At 47.0% G+C, this 17053-nt stretch overlaps 1 protein-coding gene across 2 annotated transcripts in view; it reads right to left on the bottom strand.

Moving 5' to 3' along the window:
- Positions 1-3718: 3718 nt before the first annotated feature.
- The window catches only part of ssbp4 (single stranded DNA binding protein 4), a 166540-nt gene continuing 153205 nt past the window's right edge, over positions 3719-17053 (bottom strand). For both annotated transcript variants that reach the window (XM_072482377.1, XM_072482376.1), the window contains exons 17-18: positions 6505-6606; positions 3719-4142 (exon numbers count right to left, since the gene is read on the bottom strand). In XM_072482377.1, the coding sequence (XP_072338478.1) occupies positions 4113-4142; positions 6505-6606 (132 nt within the window). In that variant the 3' untranslated portion in view covers positions 3719-4112. The remainder of the gene's footprint in view (positions 4143-6504; positions 6607-17053) is intronic.

Below are 17053 nucleotides of genomic sequence, written 5' to 3'. Positions count from 1 at the left end.
ATCTGGTGCGATGTTTGAACCCACAACTTGGATGCAGAGGTGTGTGCTACTAATTGAGCCATAACTCCACTGGGGAGATTTTCTGGTGTCAAAACACATGAATCATTATGAACTTTGGTGGGGTGGGGATATTAAAGGTTGTGGGGAATGAATAAGAAAGAGTTTAGATGGTAGAAGGTGGAATAAGATTATTGTGGACTATTAAGGAGTCTGGGGGGTGAGCAGTGGGAATCCAGATGCCAGGAGCGAGTGCAGAAATCCAATGGCAGGGTTTGGATAGAGTGAGCAATATGTTTCCTTGTTGAAAGAGTGATGTCGGAGGATTAAAAAAAATAAAACAGGGTCCAATACTGTTGTTGATGCAGTTTAATATGTAACTGACCATCTAAAGAATCTTTACAATATATAAAGAACATACAGGTGACAATATATATACTACACAGAACGACGATAGCAAACCATGGCCCATAAGACAGGGATCAGCAAACTGCCTCGGGCAGGAGCCAATTTTTGTGTTCAATACTGTCATGATTTAACATGAGGTTTAAATGCAATTATACATCCATTGGCAGACCGTGAATAATATGGGGCTGTACAGAATCATAACAGATATTTAAAAAAATATATCTAATAAAACATGAGGGTCAGAGCGGAGGTCCTTCTAGGTGTCAAGTGGCAAGTGTATTTTATATAACCCATGAGACAAACTCATTTTAAAAGGTTGTCTGGTCTGACTGCACCGCTGTAGTCTCTAACCCCTCCCTCATCCAAAATGTGACCGCTCTAATTGGGGTACGAGATTAATGGAATATAGAGCTTTCCGTAGGAAGTCCCAACTGAACCTAGATAGAGGCATTGGCTAGGTTATGTGATTGCAAAGGATATGACAGCATGTCCAGCAGTTTACTGTCCATACATTCACACAGGTTTTGGGGAGAGGAGAGCACATGGGTCCAGCGATCATAGCGTGTCATTTCCATAATCCCTTCAGGTCAGGATCACATTGGGAAATGTATTCACTCACTGGAGCCCCTTCTCCACACAGACCAGGAATTATCAGTGCAATGCACTCTTGGCACTATTACATTACCTGCTAATACATTACTGAAATGTGAAGCCTCCATGCCAACTGTCTGGCCAGGCAGACATCCCTGCACAAGTTAGTGATACTGTGGCACCATGTGCTCTGGGTGGGGGAGAATGTGAAGCAGGCCTTTCCAAGATTTAAATATCAATCATTCCCTCAGTGTCAGAACCTGAGGAATGGACAATCAAACAAGAAAAAAAGCATTCAACTCCACCGCGAGAAGCTTGAAACTAAAACTTGAATTTCAAGTGGGTATTGGGTCTCCCCATCTTCCCCTAAGAGAAAGACACCACAATCATGGAATATAAACGTGGAGAATGTGTGGGAGAATGTATGACAGCATGTGCACAAGATGGAGAGCTGAAGCAGAGTTGGAAAGCGGGAGAAAGAGACAAAGGACTAGGACAGCGACAACACTTGAGGGCAGAGGTCGAGAAATCAATGATCAGAAGTTGATCCTGATCCATTTGGCTCAGTACCGTTCTGGATAATAAGTAGTGAAAAACCTTAATAAATATTGTGAAAGATACACAGCTTTATTAATTAGAATTGGATCAGGAACAACTGCCACATGAACGCCTGGGGATCAGAGGAAGATTTAACTCATATTGGACATCAACCAACTGGGAGTGTCAAATGGAATAATCTGAAGACATTTTTTTTTTTACTTACTCTGGAAAAACTCAGTTTTTCTACCTGGATGAAAAAGTCCCATCCAACTAGAAACACTTAACAATTCCCAATAACCCATCACTTCATCCAATTACTTTAATTGTTCCAAGAGTATCCCTCAATTCCCCAATCCAGATGCTATTCCATACACAATTGGTTTGAAAATAACTTTTTCCCGTACCTTTTTATTGGAAGAACATTCTGCATTTCCATTTTACCTACAATTACAAGTCTTGTACAACACCCCACAATTATCTCCTTCCATGCTAGAAAGACCAAGTTTCACCTTTCTACAGGTATGCTCTACAGGACTTGGGGTGTTAATCAATATTCTTTGGATGAGAAGTTAGGCTGATCCCGCATCTCTGGTCTGGGGTCTTTGATGAAGTTAAAGATTCCCAAGGACACACTGGAGAAAAAGGAATCTCAGTGTACTGTCCAACAATATCAACCCAAACAATACCAGCACATTACATGCTATTGCCATTTGTGAGATCTTGTGCTGCAAAGGAAAACTGTCTTGTTGAAATGGGTAACAATGCGGAGGCCGTTTGTTAATCCCTTTTAGATGTAATACTGAAGCCAAGTTCTTCTCAGAGACATACAACTCAGCAGCATGTCAGTCAATGCCATAGTGAACAGGAAATACAGCATTTCTCCCCCCCCCCCCCCCCCCCCCCAAAGAATACCCCTTGGAACAGATTCCACCAACTGAATGGCAACACTTATAACAGAAGAACAGAAGACAGGGCTTATAAATGATTACAATATTTACAAGGAAGCTTTGAGTACCTGCATTTGGGGTCGGTAGGAAGTAAGTTTGTGCTGTGGTAAGCTACACCTCTGATTCATATCTCTCACACATGGAGCTGTCCTCAAAAGAAAAGTCTGTTGATCCTCTGGGCTACAAGGTTTCAGGACAGATCTTCGGACTGATCTCACGAAAGATCAGGGAGGGCACCATCGACCCTCAGCCATGTGCTGCAATGGAATCATCAACCAACCCAGAGAAGCTCACGGGTGGGGTATCAGGGGGAGGTGGGGGGTGGTTGTCCATGAGGACCCCTTTTCCAGAAAAACTTAGGTACAATGCGGGTCCTTGGTGCTCCCAAGACATGAACCCATCAATGATCCACAGTTTTCTCAATCTTCATTGCCAAATATCAAAACATATACACAAACCCCTGGTTTAGAGATGAGGTTGGGAGTTGTTCAGATTAGAGGAGAGGGAGTCAGTGGCAGTGACAGCATCGATTGTGGGAAGTTGAGGAGTGAGATTCTCTGGAAGGTGCAGTGACTGACATCAAAACTTGCTCGGTCACCCAGGAATGGTGCAACCATTTCAAATGAAGGTTTTCACACCAGTGGACAGCCAAATACTCCATTTATTTGACTGCTAAGAGAAGGAGCAGCAACATCAATGTTGGACTATCTGACTGCCACCAATTTTCTTCCAAGGAAATGTTCCTGAAATTCTCTGTGAAAAGCCTTTTTGCCAACAGATTCCCTTGTGTCCATTGCAACAGGCTCAATCCTTTCCATAACAGGGAACACATGGATAGGGAGGAGAGGGACAGGAAGATTTTGGTATATGCCAACTGCTCATATAATCATGAAAATATGGGGAAACGTGGCACTCATCCATTGTCAAAATACCATGCCCATGCGCTGCTAACAGAGGAGCTCTGCTTTCAGTGGGTAGGTTACCTAGAGATGAGGGGGCTCTGCTTGGCTTGGATTCCTAGCAGTGCCATATCATAGGCTTCAGGTCCCATTGACATCGCTGAACTGGAGGGAAAACTCATGTTACGAGGAGCCCCCCCACCCACCCCCTTCCAACCACTCCACCTCAAGTCAAAGGTCACCAGAGGTTCATCGGAATCACTGAGTCAGCGAAAGGATAGTGTTTGCTAAAACACATCACTTAGAAACTGAAATACTCGTACAGTGCACCTGCTCGAGCCTGCTCCGGGTTGAGACCTTGATTTAGTTTCTTTATTATCTGGACGCACAATACTTTTCATACAAAAAAACATATGTCTTAAAAACAGTAAAATGTCTTTGATCGCCCAGCATCACTCTTGTTATCCCTTCCTCCCTTGTGCCAAACCCCACCCTTCCCCGTTGTGGAAAAGCGATCACTTCAGTTCCTCCAGCAGGCTTCCGGTTTCCACGAGCAGTACATAACTGCCGAGGTTTTTCTCCAGCGTTGGGAGCAGCAAAGTCTGCTGCTCAGGTAATTGTCCTTTAAATATTATTAATTCCGAATGGGACTGGCCTCCCACACGAATACTTTCTTCTAATTTCCAGCAGGGTTCCAAGAGGGTCGGATGAGGGGATTTGGAGGGTTCAGTCACACACTCATCGTCATACTGGGGGAGTACTGCGAAGGGAAAGCATAACACATGAAAGATTATCATAGACTTGATACAGCAAAGGAAGAGGCTATTCAGCCCCTTGCGCTTCTTTGAAAGGCCTATCCAATTCATCCCAATTGTCTTGCTCTTTGCCCAGAGGCCTGCAAAGCCTCCCTATTCAAATATTAATCCAAACACTAACAATCCTCTGGGAAAGGAAGGTCTTCCTCATCTCCATCTCAAATGGCCACCAAGTGGTAAGAGCCTGCAAATACATCGTGACTGTTAAAATAAAATTCAATGGTTAATGTTCAGATAGTTAACTATAGTGGTAAATTTTGGCACATTTACCCAACAAAAATCATGGAATGTATGCAGCTCAGAACGCCACTTGGCCCGTCAAGAGAGCAACTCAGCCAGTGTCGCTCTTGACTCCTTTCCTCACAGCCCGACACATTATTTTTCCTTCAGGTGGTTATCCAATTACCTTTGAAGGCCATGGTCGAACTTATCTCCACCACACTGTCAGGCAGTGCATTCCAGATCATAAACAAAATATTTTCCCCATGTCACTTTTGGTTCTTTTTCCAATCACCTTAAATCTGTGTCATCTGCATCTCAATGGAAACAGTTCTTCCCTACCTTCTCTATCTAGACCCCTCAGGATTTTGAATGCCTCTATCAAATCTCCTAGAGTCCATAGAATTCCTACAGTGCAGAAGCAGGCCATTAGGACCACTGAGTCTGCACTTGCCCTCCAAAAGATCAACGCACCTAGGCCCACTCCCCCGCCCCAACCCACCTAACCTGCAAATCTTTGGACACAACGGGGCAATTTTTTAGCATGGCCAATCCAGCTAACCTGCACATCTTGAAAATGATTGAAATGAAAATCGCTTATTGTCACAAGTAGGCTTCAAATGAAGTTACTGTGAAAAGCCCCTAGTCGCCACATTCCGGTGCCTGTTCGGGAAGGCTGGTACGGGAATTGAACCGTGCTGCTGGCCTGCCTTGGTCTGCTTTAAAAGCCAGCAATTTAGCCCAGTGTGCTAAACCAGCCCCTTTTGGACTGTATGAGGAAATCAGAGCACCCGGAGGAAGCCCACACACACATGGGGAGAACATGCAGAATTCCACAGACAGTCATCCGAGGCCGGAATCAAACCCGGGTCCCTGGCGCTGTGAGGCAGCATTGCTAACCACTGACTCTCCTCCCAACCTTCTCTTCTCCAAAGAGGGGAACAGTCTCAGCTTCTACAATCTATCCGTGTAAGTCCTTCATCCCTAGAACCATTCTCGTAAATGTCCTCTGAACATTTTCTAAGGTTGATTAGATCTCCCCTTAACTTTCTCCGCTCGAAGGAGAACAATCCCAGTTTCTCTAGTCTCTTCTCATAACTCAAGTCCCTCATCTCTGATACCATTCTCATAAATCCCCACTGTTCCCTCTCCAAGGTCTGACATTCTTCCTGAAGTGTGGTGCACACACTAGGTCTAACACACTTTTATTAAGCTCAGCGTGTAAAGTTTGAAGCACACACATGCATATGTACATGGACATATATGTGCACACACTTGTACAGAGAAGTGAGAAGTAGACATCTCACTATACGCTCTGTTTCACAGAAAACAGAGTGAAGCAATGGGTGAAATGCTCCATGATAAATTGTCTCTTAGTATCTAAAGATGTGCTGGTTAGATGGGGTTACAGGGTGGGGGAGTGGACCTAGGTGGGGTGCTCTTTTGGAGGGTTGGTACAGACCCAAAGGGCTGAATTGCCTCTTTCTGCACTAGGGATTCCATGAAAACTTTACATCATTACCCAACCTGTGCCTTTATGTGACTCCAGTCTAGCAATGTGTCAAATGCTGTCCTCTGAAGTGGCCTCGCTGGTTACTCGGTTGTATCAAACCCAGCTGGTCAAGAAGGTCAGCCTTACTTACTCCCAGAATGAGAAATACATGCTGGCCTTGCCGGTGATGCTTACAACCCCAGAGGGAATGAATAAAAACCTGGTATCAGCTGGGAGAAGAATGTGAATTGGCAGTTTCCCTGGGTTGATGGGAACTTAGCCAGGGTTCCTGCTCCTGATCACTGTCCAGTGACCCCTGGGTTATAGAGAGAGGGGAAATCAACCAGGGTTCATATTGAAACTCTGTGGCTATCAGAACTGGGCCTGGCTCGGCCCTTTGATCAAATAGCGAGAATTCACTCTCAAAGGTGAAGGAACTAGACACTAGGTCATCAGTGAAACAGTTAGAATTTTACAACAACACAACAGTTTCACCTGGCAATGTTGACCGAGGCTGGAGAGAGTTAGCGCTGACAAGGTGGAAGAAAATGGCAGAGAGAGAGAGAGAGAGAGAGCCCAGGTGTGGCCGAACTTACACTTTCATTTTGGAATGGGTTTAAAAAGTTGCCTGACATCTCGCCATCGTCTCGCGGAGTTCCCGGAGGATTGCTCATCCCGGTCATGTTGTTTGGGGAATTCTTAAAGGAAAAAGATGAGGAATGTTGGTTGTTGGTTTTCTAACATCAGTGGAGCTGCAATAACGCATTCTAAAAATTCGCTTTCTTCTCCTATAGCGGTTCCCATCCCCTCCCCTTCCCCGCACAGTAAACTCCAAGTGCATGTGAAGAGTTCCAGAAACTTGAATCATTTCTCTGCGCAGGTCAAAGAGACACAGCCTGAGTGAGACACATCCAGAGTGGGAATTTGGAACTTGGTAATTTGGTGCAGTGAGGTAATTCGGTGCAGAGTGGGAGAAGGTGCTTTTTTCCTACTGTTTTGTTCTCTTTCTTCTGGCCTGTAACGTTTAATCTGCAGGGAGAGAACCAGAGAGCATCTGAGACCCTCGGAAAGTAAGTAAGTGATTTTTACTCATTTTTACTTTTATTACCTTTTCAAATTGTATGGGGGTGGAAAAAACTGAAGTGACATCACAGAAAAGCTGTGACCTGATTGGCTGGTTGGGAATCTACACTAAATTAAAAAAATTAAGCATTGGTAAACTAATTCAACATAATTACTTAATTATAATTTAGAGGAGTATCTAAGTCAGAGATCGGAGAGTACTGTATTTAGCTTTCACATTTATAGTAGAAATCTAGTGCTAGGAAACATATAGTTAACAGTAACTTTTTTTTTTTAAACTTTTAAATTTAATTTACTAATTAATTGCCAGAATTTCAATTAGAGGGGTGCAGTACTCTGACTGAGAGATGTGGCAGGTCCGGGAGGCTTCCAGCGTCCTGGATTGCTTCATCTGCAGAAAGTGCACCCAACTGGAGCTCCTCACAGACCGCATGGTTCGGTTGGAGCAGCAGTTGGATGCACTTAGGAGCATGCAGGTGGCGGAAAGCGTCATAGATAGCAGTTATATAAATGTGGTCACACCCAAGGTGCAGGCAGAGAAATGGGTGACCACCAGAAAGGGCAGGCAGTCAGTGCAGGAATCCCCTGTGGTTGTCCCCCTCTCGAACAGGTATACCCCTTTGGATACTGTCGGGGGGATAGCCTATCAGGGGAAAACAGCAGCAGCCAGAGCAGTGGCACCACGGCTGGCTCTGATGTTCAGAAGGGAGGGTCAAAGCACAGAAGAGCAATAGTCATAGGGGACTCGAGAGTCAGGGGCACAGATAGACGCTTCTGTGGACGTGAAAGAGACTCCAAGATGGTATGTTGCCTCCCTGGTGCCAGGGTCCAGGATGTCTCCGAACGGGTAGCGGGCATCCTGAAGGGGGAGGGCAAACAGGCAGAGGTCGTTGTACACATTGGTACTAACGACATAGGCAGGAAGGGGCATGTGATCCTGCAGCAGGAGTTCAGGGAGCTAGGCAGAACGTTAAAAGACAGGGCCTCTAGGGTTGTAATCTCGGGATTACTCCCTGTGCCACGTGCCAGTGAGGCTAGAAATAGGAAGATAGAGCAGATAAGCACGTGGCTAAATAGCTGGTGTAGGAGGGAGGGTTTCCGTTATCTGGACCACTGGGAGTTCATCCGGGGCAGGTCTGACCTATATAAGGACGGGTTGCATCTAAACTGGAGAGGCATAAATATCCTGCCCGTGAGGTTTGTTAGTGTCACACGGGAGGGTTTAAACTAGTATGGCAGCGGGGTGGGCAGGGGAGCAATAGGTCAGAAGGTGAGAGCATTGAGGGAGAACTAGGGAATAGGGCCAGTATGGCTCTGAGGCAGAGCAGATAGGGAGAGGTTGCTGAACACAGCGGGTCTGGTGGCCTGAAATGCATATGTTTTAATGCAAGAAGTATTACGGGTAAGGTAGATGAACTTAGAGCTTGGATTAGTACTTGGAACTATGATGTTGTTGCCATTACAGAGACCTGGTTGAGGGAAGGGCAGGATTGGCAGCAAAATGTTCCAGGATTTAGATGTTTCAGGCGGGATTGAGGGGGATGTAAAAGGGGTGGTGGAGTTGCGCTACTGGTTAGGGAGAATATCACAGCTGTACTACGGGAGAACACCTCAGAGGGCAGTGAGGCTGTATGGACAGAGATCAGGAATAAGAAGGGTGCAGTCACAATGTTGGGGGTTTACTACAGGCCTCCCAACAGCCAGCGGGAGATAGAGGAGCAGATAGGTAGACAGATTTTGGAAAAGAGTAAAAACAGGGTTGTTGTGATGGGAGACTTCAACTTCCCCAATATTGATTGGGACTCACTTAGTGCCAGGGGCATGGACGGGGCAGAGTTTGTAAGGAGCATCCAGGAGGGCTTCTTAAAACAATATGTAGACAGTCCAACTAGGGAAGGGGCGGTACTGGACCTGGTATTGGGGAATGAGCCCGGCCAGGTGGTAGAAGTTTCAGTAGGGGAGCATTTCGGGAACAGTGACCACAATTCAGTAAGTTTTAAAGTGCTGGTGGGCAAGGATAAGAGTGGTCCTAGGGTGAATGTGCTAAATTGGGGGAAGGCTAATTATAACAATATTAGGCGGGAACTGAAAAACCTAGATTGGGGGCGGATGTTTGAGGGTAAATCAACATCTGACATGTGGGAGGCTTTCAAGTGTCAGTTGAAAGGAATTCAGGACCGGCATGCTCCTGTGAGGAAGAAGGATAAATATGGCAATTTTCGGGAACCTTGGATAACCTCGTCAAAAAGAAAAAGGAGGCATTTGTCAGGGCTAAAAGGCTGGGAACAATCGAAGCCTGTGTGGAATATAAGGAACGTAGGAAGGAACTTAAGCAAGGAGTCAGGAGGGCTAGAAGGGGTCACGAAAAGTCATTGGCAAATAGGGTTAAGGAAAATCCCAAGGCTTTTTACACGTACATAAAAAGCAAGAGGGTAGCCAGGGAAAGGGTTGGCCCATTGAAGGATAGGCAAGGGAATCTATGTGTGGAGCCAGAGGAAATGGGCGAGGTACTAAGTGAATACTTTGCATCAGTATTCACAAAAGAGAAGGAATTGGTGGATGTTGAGTCTGGAGAAGGGTGTGTAGATAGCCGGGGTCACATTGAGATCCAAAAAGACGAGATGTTGGGCGTCGTGAAAAATATTACGGTAGATAAGTCCCCAGGGCCTGATGGGATTTACCCCAGAATACTGAAGGAGGCTAGAGAGGAAATTACTGAGGCCTTGACAGAAATCTTTGGATCTTCACTGTCTTCAGATGATGTCCCGGAGGACTGGACAATAGCCAATGTTCCTTTGTTTAAGAAGGGTAGCAAGGATGATCCAGGGAACTACAGGCCGGTGAGCCTTACGTCAGTGGTAGGGAAATTACTGGAGAGAATTCTTCGAGACCAGGATCTGCTCCCATTTGAAAGCAAATGGACGTATTAGTGAGAGGCAGCATGGTTTTGTGAAGGGGAGGTCGTGTCTCACTAACTTGATAGAGTTTTTCGAAGAGGTCACAATGATGATTGATGCAGGTAGGGCAGTGGATGTTGTCTATATGGACTTCAGTAAAGCCATTGACAAGGTCCCTCATGGTAGCCTAGTACAAAAGGTGAAGTCACACGGGATCAGGGGTGAGCTGGCAAGGTGGATACAGAACTGGCTAGGTAATAGAAGGCAGAGAGTACCAATGGAAGGATGCTTTTCTAATTGGAGGGCTGTGACTAGTGGTGTTCCGCAGGGATCAGTGCTGGGACCTTTGCTGTTTGTAGTATATATAAATGATTTGGAGGAAAATATAACTGGTCTAATTAGTAAGTTTGCAGACACACAAAGGTTGGTGGAATTGCGGATAGCGATGAAGACTGTCAGAGGATACAGCAGGATTTAGATTGTTTGGGGACTTGGGCGGAGAGATGGCAGATGGAGTTTAATCCGGACAAATGTGAGGTAATGCATTTTGGAAGATCTAATGCAGGTAGGGAATATACAGTGAATGGTAGAACCCTCAAGAGTATTGAAAGTCAGAGAGATCTAGGTGTACAGGTCCACAGGTCACTGAAAGGGGCAACACAGGTGGAGAAGGTAGTCAAGAAGGCATACGGCATGCTTGCCTTCATTGGCCGGGGCATTGAGTTTAAGAATTGGCAAGTCATGTTGCAGCTGTATAGAACCTTAGTTAGGCCACACTTGGAGTATAGTGTTCAATTCTGGTCGCCACACTACCAGAAGGATGTGGAGGCTTTAGAGAGGGTGCAGAAGAGATTTACCAGAAAGTTGCCAGGTATGGAGGGCATTAGCTATGAGGAGCGGTTGAATAAACTCGGTTTGTTCTCACTGGAACGACGGAGATTGAGGGGCGATCTGATAGAGGTCTACAAAATTATGAGGGGCATAGACAGAGTGGATAGTCAGAGGCTTTTCCCCAGGGTAGAGGGGTCAATTACTAGGGGGCATAGGTTTAAGGTGCGAGGGGCAAGGTTTAGAGTAGATGTACGAGGCAAGTTTTTTTACACAGAGGGTGGTGGGTTCCTGGAACGTGCTACCGGAGGATGTGGTGGAAGCAGGGACGATAGTGACATGTAAGGGGCATCTTGACAAATACATGAATAGGATGGGAATAGAGGGATACGGACCTAGGAAGTGTAGAAGATTGTAGTTTAGTCGGGCAGCATGGTCGGCACGGACTTGGAGGGCCGAAGGGCCTGTTCCTGCGCTGTACTTTTCTTTGTTCTTTGTTCTCCAGAATGATTCACATCAACCATCATTTGTCAACATTAGGATTTGATACAGCAATGTGAAAACAGTGACAACAAATGGCCATGGGATGGAGACCGATTACAGGTTTTAAACATGATTTAAAAAACAAATCTGTACATTTTGCTTCTCCTTGAAAATCCACTGGTGCACATATTGTCTGATTGCAGGCAGGATCAAAGGTTATTTGCCTCAGAGTCAGAAGTACAAATCCCACTTGAACTCAGAGAATCAAGTCCATAATCCAGGCTGAGGCACACAGAGCAGCACTGAGGGAGTGCTGCACTGACAGAGGGTCAGTACTGAGGGCGCACTGCACTGACAGAGGGTCAGTACTGATTGAGATCTGCACTAACAGCGGGTCAGTACTGAGGGAGAACTGCATCGTCAGAGGGTCTGTACTGAGGGAGCACTGCACTGACAGAGGATCAGTACTAAGGGAATGCTGCACTGACAGAGGGTCAGTACTAAGGGAGTGCTGCACTGTCAAAGGGTCAGTACTAAGGGAGTGCTCAACTGTCAGAGGGTCAGTACTGAGGGAGTGCTGCACTGTCAGACGGTCAGTACTGAGAGAGTGATGCACTGTCGGAGGGTCAGTACTGAGGGAGTGCTGTACTGTCGGAGTGTCAGTACTGAGGGAGTGCGGCACTGTCAGAGGGTCAGTACTGAGGGAGTGCTGCACTGTCAGAGGGTCAGTACTGAGGGAGCGCTGCACTGTCGGATGTCAGTACTGAGGGAGCGCTGCACTGTCAGAAGGTCAGTACTGAGGGAGTGCTGCACTGTCAGAGGGTCAGTACTGAGGGATCGCTGCACTGTCGGATGTCAGTACTGAGGGAGCGCTGCACTGTCAGAAGGTCAGTACTGAGGGAGTGCTGCACTGTCGGAGTGTTAGTATTGTGAGGGGAGCTGCACTGTCAGAGGGTCAGTACTGAGGGATCGCTGCACTGTCGGAGTGTCAGTACTGAGGGAGTGCGGCACTGTCAGAGGGTCAGTACTGAGGGAGTGCTGCACTGTCAGAGGGTCAGTACTGAGGGAGCGCTGCACTGTCGGATGTCAGTACTGAGGGAGCGCTGCACTGTCAGAAGGTCAGTACTGAGGGAGTGCTGCACTGTCAGAGGGTCAGTACTGAGGGATCGCTGCACTGTCGGATGTCAGTACTGAGGGAGCGCTGCACTGTCAGAAGGTCAGTACTGAGGGAGTGCTGCACTGTCGGAGTGTTAGTATTGTGAGGGGAGCTGCACTGTCAGAGGGTCAGTACTGAGGGATCGCTGCACTGTCGGAGTGTCAGTACTGTGGGGAGTGCTGCACTGTTGGAGGTGTTGGATGGAATCATCTGCTCTTGTTGATGATGGGCCTGGCGATGGGAACTCTCTGTCATTCGATGGATGGTGCTGTGCAAGAACCCCACTGCCTTCCCACCTTCACCAGCATTGAGGCCTGGGCAGGATGTCCTACGGTTGCTCCTCCCACCCCGCTGCCAATTGAGGCCCAGAAGTGGACAATTAATGACCACTTTATGACCTTATTCCACCACCACTGGGATCACTCCAGCTGCAGGCAGAGTGCACAACTGGTCAAACTGTGCGTCAGCTTGTCACTTCGCGATGGGGTCCCTCAATCAAAGGCATTCAGTGCCTGATTGAGAAGCTAGAGATTGGGAAGGGATGACCCCTGAGATCCACCCCCCTTACCCTTGCTACCATCGTCCTGACCTCTTTGTCCTGCGACCCTCACCCTGCATAATATACCCATCCACCACCCGCAACATTGCTGATCTTGGCTTGGGTCACTCAGACCTGCAGACAGCCACAGCCTCCCCAACAGCACTGCTGAGTACAAGAGCTGCTGGCCTTTGATTGGTCGACAGCTCCCACTAGGCTCGACTTTCGCCCCTGGGGTCTTGATTTCGAGGGAAGGCCTATCGCTGCCTGATTGGCTTGGTGAGCCTTCCCAAAAAGAGGTTGTGCAGGTTTCTCGCTGGCTCCCCAGCCAGCAGGCAGGACCACTGACACCTCAACAAGAACTACCTACTGTCATTTTGGATGAGATGTTCAACTGAGGCACCATCTGCCTGCTCGATGGGCATAAAGGATTCCACAGCTACCATTGTAAAGAAGAGCGGGGTTTTCCTCCTGATAATTTGGATACTTATTCCCCAACAAATATCACTAAAAACAAATGGTCTGATTATGATCACATTTCAGTTTGTGGGATCTTGCTGTGTGCGAGGCGTTGCCGTGTTTCCCACATTAAAACATTGTCTACGCTTCAAAAGGACTTTATTGCCTGTGAAGAGCTTTGGGTTTGCTAGTGTCACACGGGAGGGTTTAAACTAGTATGGCAGGGGGGTGGGCACGGGAGCAATAGGTCAGAAGGTGAGAGCATTGAGGGAGAACGAGGGAATAGGAACAGTGGGGCTCTGAGGCAGAGCAGACAGGGAGAAGTTGCTGAACACAGCGGGTCTGGTGGCCTGAAGTGCATATGTTTTAATGCAAGAAGTATTACGGGAAAGGCAGATGAACTTAGAGCTTGGATTAGTACTTGGAACTATGATGTTGTTGCCATTACAGAGACCTGGTTGAGGGAAGGGCAGGATTGGCAGCTAAACGTTCCAGGATTTAGATGTTTCAGGCGGGATAGAGGGGGATGTAAAAGGGGAGGCGGAGTTGCGCTACTGGTTCGGGAGAATATCACAGCTGTACTGCGGGAGGACACCTCAGAGGGCAGTGAGGCTCTATGGGTAGAGATCAGGAATAAGAAGGGTGCAGTCACAATGTTGGGGGTTTACTACAGGCCTCCCAACAGCCAGCGGGAGATAGAGGAGCAGATAGGTAGACAGATTTTGGAAAAGAGTAAAAACAACAGGGTTGTGGTGATGGGAGACTTCAACTTCCCCAATATTGACTGGGACTCACTTAGTGCCAGGGGCTTAGACGGGGCGGAGTTTGTAAGGAGCATCCAGGAGGGCTTCTTAAAACAATGTGTAGACAGTCCAACTAGGGAAGGGGCGGTACTGGACCTGGTATTGGGGAATGAGCCCGGCCAGGTGGTAGATGTTTCAGTAGGGGAGCAATTCGGTAACAGTGACCACAATTAGGTAAGTTTTAAAGTACTGGTGGACAAGGATAAGAGTGGTCCTAGGATGAATGTGCTAAATTGGGGGAAGGCTAATTATAACAATATTAGGCGGGAACTGAAGAACATAGATTGGGGGCGGATGTTTGAGGGCAAATCAACATCTGACATGTGGGAGGCTTTCAAGTGTCAGTTGAAAGGAATTCAGGACCGGCATGTTCCTGTGAGGAAGAAGGATAAATACGGCAATTTTCGGGAACCTTGGATAACGAGAGATATTGTAGGCCTCGTCAAAAGGAAAAAGGAGGCATTTGTCAGGGCTAAAAGGCTGGGAACAGACGAAGCCTGCGTGGAATATAAGGAAAGTAGGAAGGAACTTAAGCAAGGAGTCAGGAGGGCTAGAAGGGGTCACGAAAAGTCATTGGCAAATAGGGTTAAGGAAAATCCCAAGGCTTTTTACACGTACATAAAAAGCAAGAGGGTAGCCAGGGAAAGGGTTGGCCCACTGAAGGATAGGCAAGGGAATCTATGTGTGGAGCCAGAGGAAATGGGCGAGGTACTAAATGAATACTTTGCATCAGTATTCACCAAAGAGAAGAAATTGGTAGATGTTGAGTCTGGAGAAGGGTGTGTAGATAGCCTGGGTCACATTGAGATCCAAAAAGACGAGGTGTTGGGTGTCTTAAAAAATATTAAGGTAGATAAGTCCCCAGGGCCTGATGGGATCTACCCCAGAATACTGAAGGAGGCTGGAGAGGAAATTACTGAGGCCTTGACAGAAATCTTTGGATCCTCACTGTCTTCAGGGGATGTCCCGGAGGACTGGAGAATAGCCAATGTTGTTCCTCTGTTTAAGAAGGGTAGCAAGGATAATCCAGGGAACTACAGGCCGGTGAGCCTTACTTCAGTGGTAGGGAAATTACTGGAGAGAATTCTTCGAGACAGGATCTACTCCCATTTGGAAGCAAATGGACGTATTAGTGAGAGGCAGCATGGTTTTGTGAAGGGGAGGTCGTGTCTCACTAACTTGATCTGAGTTTTTCGAGGAGGTCACTAAGTTGATTGATGCAGGTAGGCAGTGGATGTTGTCTATATGGACTTCAGTAACGCCTTTGACAAGGTCCCTCATGGTAGCCTAGTACAAAAGGTGAAGTCACACGGGATCAGGGGTGAGCTGGCAAGGTGGATACAGAACTGGCTAGGTCATAGAAGGCAGAGAGTAGCAATGGAAGGATGCTTTTCTAATTGGAGGGCTGTGACCAGTGGTGTTCCACAGGGATCAGTGCTGGGACCTTTGCTCTTTGTAGTATATATAAATGATTTGGAGGAAAATGTAACTGGTCTGATTAGTAAGTTTGCAGACGACACAAAGGTTGGTGGAATTGCGGATAGCGATGAGGACTGTCAGAGGATACAGCAGGATTTAGATTGTTTGAAGACTTGGGCGGAGAGATGGCAGATGGAGTTCAATCCAGACAAATGTGAGGTAATGCATTTTGTAAGGTCTAATGCAGGTAGGGAATATACAGTGAATGGTAGAACCCTCAAGAGTATTGAAAGTCAAAGAGATCGAGGAGTGCAGGTCCACAGGTCATTGAAAGGGGCAACACAGGTGGAGAAGGTAGTCAAGAAGGCATACGGCATGCTTGCCTTCATTGGCCGGGGCATTGAGTATAAGAATTGGCAAGTCATGTTGCAGCTGTAGAGAACCTTAGTTAGGCCACACTTGGAGTATAGTGTTCAATTCTGGTCGCCACACTACCAGAAGGATGTGGAGGCTTTAGAGAGAATGCAGAAGAGATTTACCAGAATGTTGCCTGGTATGGAGGGCATTAGCTATGAGGAGCGGTTGAATAAACTCGGTTTGTTCTCACTGGAACGAAGGAGGTTGAGGGGAGACCTGATAGAGGTCTACAAAATTATGAGTTTTTTTACGCAGAAGGTAGTGGGTGCCTGGAACTCGCTACCGGAGGAGGTGGTGGAAGCAGGGACGATAGTGACATTTAAGGGGCATCTTGACAAATACATGAATAGGATGGGAATAGAGGGATACGGACCCAGGAAGTGTAGAAGATTGTAGTTTAGTCGGGCAGCATGGTCGGCACGGGATTGGAGGGCCGAAGGGCCTGTTCCTGTGCTGTACATTTCTTTGTTCTTTGTTCTTTGTTCATCTTGAGGTTCTGAAACATGCTATAGAAATGTATGTCTCTGTAAAATTCTGTGACGAGGTTTTGTTGTCAGGTGCAATAGTTTGGATGGACCCTAAGTGTGGTGACTCTCTTGGTTGATTACCACAGGGCTCAACGCATGTTGAAGGATGTGGAAGGGATGTCAATCAAGCTTTAGCTGGATGGTGTTGAGTTTCTCGAGTGCTGTTGTAGCCACACTCATCCAGGCAAATGGGGAGTAGTCCATCACACTCCTGACTTGTGCCTTGTAAATGGTGGACAGGCTTTGGGAGGGTGTCAGGAGGTGAGTTACTCGCCGCAGGATTCCTTGACTCTGACCTGCTCTGGTAGCCACAGTATTTATATGGCTAGTCCAGTTCAGCTTTGGGTCAATGGTAACCCCCAGGATGTTGATGATGGGGGATTCAGTGATGCTAATGCCATTGATGGTCAAGGAAAGATGGTTAGATTTCCACTTGTTGGAGATGGTCATTACCTGCCACTTGTTACTTGATACTTGTCAGCCCAAGACTGGGTATTGTCTGGCTCTTGCTGTATTTGGAGATGGACTGCTTCAG

The sequence above is a fragment of the Scyliorhinus torazame genome, chromosome 18 (genome assembly GCF_047496885.1).
Source record: "Scyliorhinus torazame isolate Kashiwa2021f chromosome 18, sScyTor2.1, whole genome shotgun sequence".
Taxonomy (NCBI): domain Eukaryota; kingdom Metazoa; phylum Chordata; class Chondrichthyes; order Carcharhiniformes; family Scyliorhinidae; genus Scyliorhinus; species Scyliorhinus torazame.
The sequence above is the reverse complement of the archived record's forward strand: the minus strand, read 5'-3'. Positions and strand labels throughout refer to the sequence as shown.